General features: G+C 39.9%; 1 protein-coding gene across 1 annotated transcript; it reads right to left on the bottom strand.

Moving 5' to 3' along the window:
• Nucleotides 1–206: 206 nt before the first annotated feature.
• On the bottom strand, nt 207–3,136 carry LOC141017269 (G-protein coupled receptor 35-like). Its single transcript, XM_073491926.1, has 2 exons — nt 3,101–3,136; nt 207–1,111 (listed from the first exon to the last, which is right to left on the bottom strand). Exons 1-2 carry the CDS (start codon nt 3,107–3,109, stop codon nt 212–214), a joined length of 909 nt encoding a protein of 302 aa, XP_073348027.1. The 5' UTR covers nt 3,110–3,136; the 3' UTR covers nt 207–211.
• Nucleotides 3,137–6,195: the final 3,059 nt, after the last annotated feature.

Raw genomic sequence — 6,195 nt, 5'->3', positions numbered from 1 at the left:
TGTCGACACGACATCCCGGTCTCATAAACATATGCACCAAAGCCTCCTAATGCTTGTTATGTTGACAAAATTGACCAAAAGACATTTCCTGTATATTTAAAGTGAGGGAAACCCCTTAACCAGTATCATTTGTTTTATACTGTGTAGGCTAAAATAATGGCACACAAATGCTGTTTTTAGAGACAGAGGAATTTATTGTGCTCCCATTGACTCATGAATAAAAACGTGTCAACAAAAAGTAATAGCTGATAGAATCAAAGCAGCAGTTTGTGGAAGCGATCCATTCAGCCACAAGTAAAAATGTATGTTCATGTAACAGTTTACGATTTTTCTGCCAATCAGGAGAAACAGAGGTGTAATAGTTGACAATGAAGCTAATATGGATCGGTGTGTAGCAGACGATGAACACAATCATGTTTGCTGTGACTATGCTGATGGTTCTTTTAAATTCCACCGACTTGTTATCCGACTTTTTCAGAATACTGATGATCTGACTGGAACAGAACACAATGATCAACAGTGGAACAAGGAAGCCCAGAAGTACCAGAGTTAAGACAAATTCTGATTTAAGAGGGAGATTTTTACATCTTTCATAACAAGTCCAGAGCTTCTCAGGGCTGTTATCAGATCCGAATGTCAAACACATTGTCACAATAAGTCCCCAAAGGACCAAACACACAGCAAAAGCCGTCTCTTTCTTCTTCCTCCATGATCTGGTCTGTATTGGGAACCTTATAGCCAGGTAGCGCTGGACACTGATGGCCACCGTGGTCATGATGCTGCCGTACATGTTGATGTAATGTATCATTATAAGGAAAGTACACAATTTAGACGGTTCCATGCAGATGAAGGCATCAAGGACCCTAAAGGGAATGAAGAGAACGAGGGCAAAATCAGCTATAGCCAGGTTGAACATGTAGACATGGGTGTCTGTCCAGCAGTCCCGTTTAGCAATGAAGGCACGCAGGGCAGCAGCATTGACGAGGAATCCCAGGACAAACAGAAGACCGTAACCAACACCCTGAAGTGGTTCCTTTATGCAAGTAGTGTTGTTGGTGATGGGGACGCAGGTGATGTTGGAGGTGTTGAAGGTGTTGTTACACATGCTTGTCTGTAAGAAGTGGCCATGAGTCAGAGTGAAAATCATCAGCATGTTAGTTTCGACAAAGGAGCAAACACTGAGATGCAACTCCAAACCGCCGAGTTAAAAAACTACACACAAACATATTGTTAGTGGCTATTCAATACAGCATGGAGGATCTTACTTTATTAAAGGACAGGGTCACAATATTGCAAGCCTACCTCAAAGGTCCTATATTATGCTCACTATCAGGTACATAATATTTGGGCTGTCTGCTAGAAAAACATGCTACAATGTTAGAAATAATAATGATAGTGACAAATTCTGAAGCACCTCGATTCACCCTCTGTCTGAACGTCTGTGTTAGTTCCTGTCTCTATAAGGCCCCCCTCCCCAAACTCTGCTCTGATCGGTCAGCGCTCACTAGCCTGAGCAGGCACCTCCCACCATGTTTTCGCACTGGCTCTGCCATTGTGTTTGCGCAACCACGGCCATGCTGGGGGCAGTGACTGCACAACCGGACACCACAACCTTACGGAAGTCCTGGCAGTTAGTTTGAAAATGCAATTTCTGAATAGAGGCTTTCACGGTATTTATAAAGCAACTTTTAGTGGTCTGTGCATCGATATAGTCATAATGACACATCCAATCCCAAATGTCTCTGTTCTAGGATCGATTTTCGTATTAAAAGATCGATATCTAAGCTCAATATTGGGGGAAATGTATTTTAAAATCAACAGGGACACAGCAGAAAGTAAGCAAACTAAATAATGCCCAGTTGACAGGAATTACTTCCCTTTCTGCCTGTCATGAGAAAACTGCAGTTCTATAAATTTGACAGACCTTATTATGCAACAAAATATGATGAAGTTATGCAGTTGGAGAAGAAAGTTGCTGCTAGGGCAAGACAGACTTCAATCAGAGTCGTTTGGGACTGGCAGGTGTTATCCAGGTACAAAGACAGAAAGAGGGCATAGCTAATGCCGACTATTATCACTGCTACTGACGTGGAAAGTGATCCACGTCCGTCTTTGCTTCAGTTTGTGAGCTGATGTTCAAACAACGAGAGTTCCCTGCATTCTTAAAACTACTGGATTTCATTAAGCTTTGGTACAAAGTATTGGTATCAGCGATACCAGCCAATCAGAAAACGATTATGGAAAATGGAAATCTCACTTTCTAAAATATGGTTTCATTAAAATAATGAAAGTTTTCCACTTTCCTCATTACCTGCTCTTAGCATAAGGCTAATTTGAGTGTATCTCAATGTGCAATGTAGAGATACCCACAAGATATCTGAAGAAATACAAGTTTTGACACTATGACTATCTACTAAAGTTAGCATGCTAACCAGCTGCGTGTAGAGAAAAAAGATAGACCAGCCATGTTAAAATAAAGGTGCGCATCATGATGTGGTCTTAGTAGCAGCTTCAGTTGATTATAACGGACAAACTCTCATGTTGTGTCCTTTCCCCAAGTAGGTATCTTCCAAAAGTACAGTCTTTTTGTACAAAAGCCTCCCTTTGTGTATCCCTTTTTCTACAGCTCAGCAAGGAAACACTGGTCAGAACTGTAACTTCATAAAATACCACTTTGATTTTGCTAAGTTAGTCTACCGAGGCCTCCCCGTCTCTTACACTGGAAACCAGTTAGGAAAGATGAATTTACAGCAACCAAAAATGGGTTCAGTGCACAAATGAGCAACGAGTATTGACGAGACCTGACAAAATGTGAACCTGTCCTTTAATTTCAAAAGTCCACTGTAGCTCTGTAATTCTATTAGTACATGTAAAACTGATTTCAAAAGTAGCAGATGTAGTTTTAGTGTTTACTTATCATACAACTGATAATTGCCTCCTTTTATTAAAAAAGTTATGTCTAAAGAAGAGATGAACATGCTGGCTCACCTAAATCTCAGTCTTTCTGTATTCAGAAACAACAGTAAAATAAACCCAGAATGAATCACTTCTTATTTCTTGATAACATCCATAAATATATACAGTTAAAAACACAACTTACCAACATCATGCTGTTCACCTGTGTGTAGATCTTAATTAAGTGTAAATCTTAGACAATAGATTATTGTTTAAGGCAGCAGCAGTGGCGGCAGCAGCAGCAGCAGCACTCGTGTGTCTCCTACAAACAGGTTAGCGTGATAAATTTTCTGCTTTATTTGCATCATTTCCTCTCTTCTTGGTAAATATGTCTGACAGTGTGGCTTAAAAGTTTCACAGCAAGAGGGCCAGAAGAGGAGCAGCACACCACAGACACAGTTCCTCCTCACGGTTTCATTTCAGCCTGAATTGCACATTAACGTGCTTGAGACGCATGTATGCATGCAGATAGGCGTCTAAAAATGTATGCAAAATGTTGAGAACTGAAACTGCAGCTTTGCAGTACTTGTGTAACCATGATGCACAAAGTAAGACATGTTTAAACACTTATAACCTGACAGCCATTAGCTTCCTGTTTGCCATTTTCAGTCACCACATTTTTGAGTCTAAAAATCTGCCACCAAAAACTGGCTTTGTCGATGCCGCTCATGTTCTGTGATCACCACTGTGATAATGTGACCTTGTTTTTTCCTCTTATTATTATTGCACACTATGCTAGAAAACATCGCTTTGCAAAAGACTTTTTGTAGAAGTGTGTTTACGGGTCTTGCGGAGTACTACTGCGGGGTACTACTACTCCCCCCCTAATTTCACACACCTCAATCAACCACGAATATCAGGCAGGGGAGGGGGGGTTGCTGTCATTTACAGAAATGATTTTAAATGTACTCGTATTTTATATAACAGATTTATATCGTTTGAACATCTTGCTTTTATTTTACACTCCGAAGTCCCAGTATTAATTCTAATAATCTACAGACCTTCAAAACCAAACAGTGTTTTTATCCAAGAGTTTGCTGAAATTGTATCCCATTTTATGTCAAAATATGACAAGATTCTTATTCTAGGTGATTTTAACATACATGTCTGCTGCCCTACCCAATCTCTTGTCACAGATTTTATGGAAACTTTTGAATCTTTTAACCTCACTCAGGGAGTACAAGGACCAACACACTCAAAGAGTCACACTCTTGACTTGGTTTTATACTGTGGTCTCAGCCCAGGAAACTTTGAGACAAAGGATATCTGTGTGTCTGATCACAAAGGAATTTTATTCAGTGTGGTTTTATCTCAGGTAGCTATTGAACGCACTACAGCAGCCCGACGTCGGGTTTTTAATTCCATGTCTGCTAGCAAATTTTCTGAGCTTTTTAATTCTGCTTTTTTAACTGCTTTTAAACCAAATTTTGAAAATGGAAGAAAACAGGACATACACAACTGCACATTTTTATGAAATCTGGAAAGAATCTATGAGGACTTCCTTCTTCTCAAATCTCATTTCATCCAATCACTCGAACCCCAAAATTTTATTCCAGGTCATAGACTCCATCATTACTCCCTCCAACAGCCATTTTAGTGGCGCCTCAGATGACACATGTGAGATGTTTTTAGACTTTTTTATCAACAAGGTCAATGATATCAAGCAGAAAATAACTCCTCCAGACCGCATCTTACATGTCAGTAGGGACGTCCACACACACTTTAGTAATTTTACACCTGTTTTTATGCCTCTTTTGTCTGAAATCATGACCAAGATGAAATCAACTACGTGCAGTCTTGATATTATTCCAACAAAATTTCTAAAAGACGTCATTGACATAGTTGGGCCTAGTATTTTATTGATTATTAACAGCTCTCTGGAAAATGGCATTTTTCCTTCCAGTTTTAAACATGCTGTGGTCCAACCTCTTTTAAAGAAAACAAACCTTGATCCGTCTGTTCTTAGTAATTTTAGGCCAATTTCTAGACTCCAGTTTTTATCCAAAGTTTTAGAAAAGGTGGTTTCCTCCTCAGGGTTACCAATGACCTGCTTTTAACAGTTGACAGAGGTGAAAGTGCAATTTTAATTCTTTTAGACCTCAGTGCCGCGTTTGACACTGTAGATCACGCCATTTTAATTGACCACCTCAAAACCTGGGTTGGCATCAAGGACACTGCGCTTAGTTGGTTTTATTCTTACCTTTTAGAGATAACCTTCGCGGTCACCATAGGTAATCATACATCATCTACAGCTCAAATTACCTGTGGTGTACCGCAAGGTTCAGTCTTAGGTCCAATTTTATTTTCTATTTACATGCTTCCACTAGGCCACATCATTCAACAACACAACATCTCTTTTCAATGTTATGCAGACAACACACAGATATACCTTCCGCTGAGACCGCATGACCCAAGAAGCCTAGCTGCTGTCTTAGACTGCCTCAATGATGTCAACTGAGTGACATCACTGGAGGCAGTTTATCAGATTACATGCAGCTTCCTCTGGAGCCACAAAAGGCTTCATACTACTTTTTTTCACATATGCAACAGTACAAGCCCTGTAAGCACACTTTAATGAGTAAAATTGGTGGAGTTACCCTTTAAAAACTCAAATAGTCAAATGTGTGATAAAAATGTTGAAGTCTTTTACAAAGTGATGTCTTCTAGCAGAGTGTTGAAGAGGAAAAAACAAGGTCACATTATCACAAGAGGTGAGAACAGGAGGTCAAGAGCGGCAACGACGAGAGTGGGAGAGGAAATTGCTAAATAAATCTTCGTGTTGTGCAATAGACGTGACTTGACAGCGCAACCCCTTCACTCTACAAACAGCTAGACTGTAAAGAGAAATGGCTCAATGAGTTTGTATTTTTTATTTTTCTTTGATAGCTGAAAGGATTAAACAGCACATTTCAACCAAAAGCAGCCTGACTTGAAGGTAAGGGGAGCTCTTTTGCCTGGAAAACGTGTGTCATTGTGTACACCCTGATTAGGGAAAAATGTTTCTCTCACAAATGATTTTCCATTGTCATACATCAATCGACCGGCAAAAATAGCCTGTAATTTCTCTCCAGCTTGTCGGCAACTGACAGTTCCAATAAAACAGCCACAGGCCTCTGTTTATAAAATCCTCTGTTTACAAAAGAAGTTTCTGGATTCAATGAGGAATCAAGACATCTGCAGGCCTTTCACTACCTTCATGCAGATCAGGCCAGACGTTTATTTGGTCAACATGTCCTCGTC

The sequence above is a fragment of the Pagrus major genome, chromosome 21 (assembly GCF_040436345.1).
Source record: "Pagrus major chromosome 21, Pma_NU_1.0".
Taxonomy (NCBI): Eukaryota; Metazoa; Chordata; class Actinopteri; order Spariformes; family Sparidae; genus Pagrus; species Pagrus major.
This window is presented reverse-complemented; position numbering and strand designations above follow the sequence as displayed.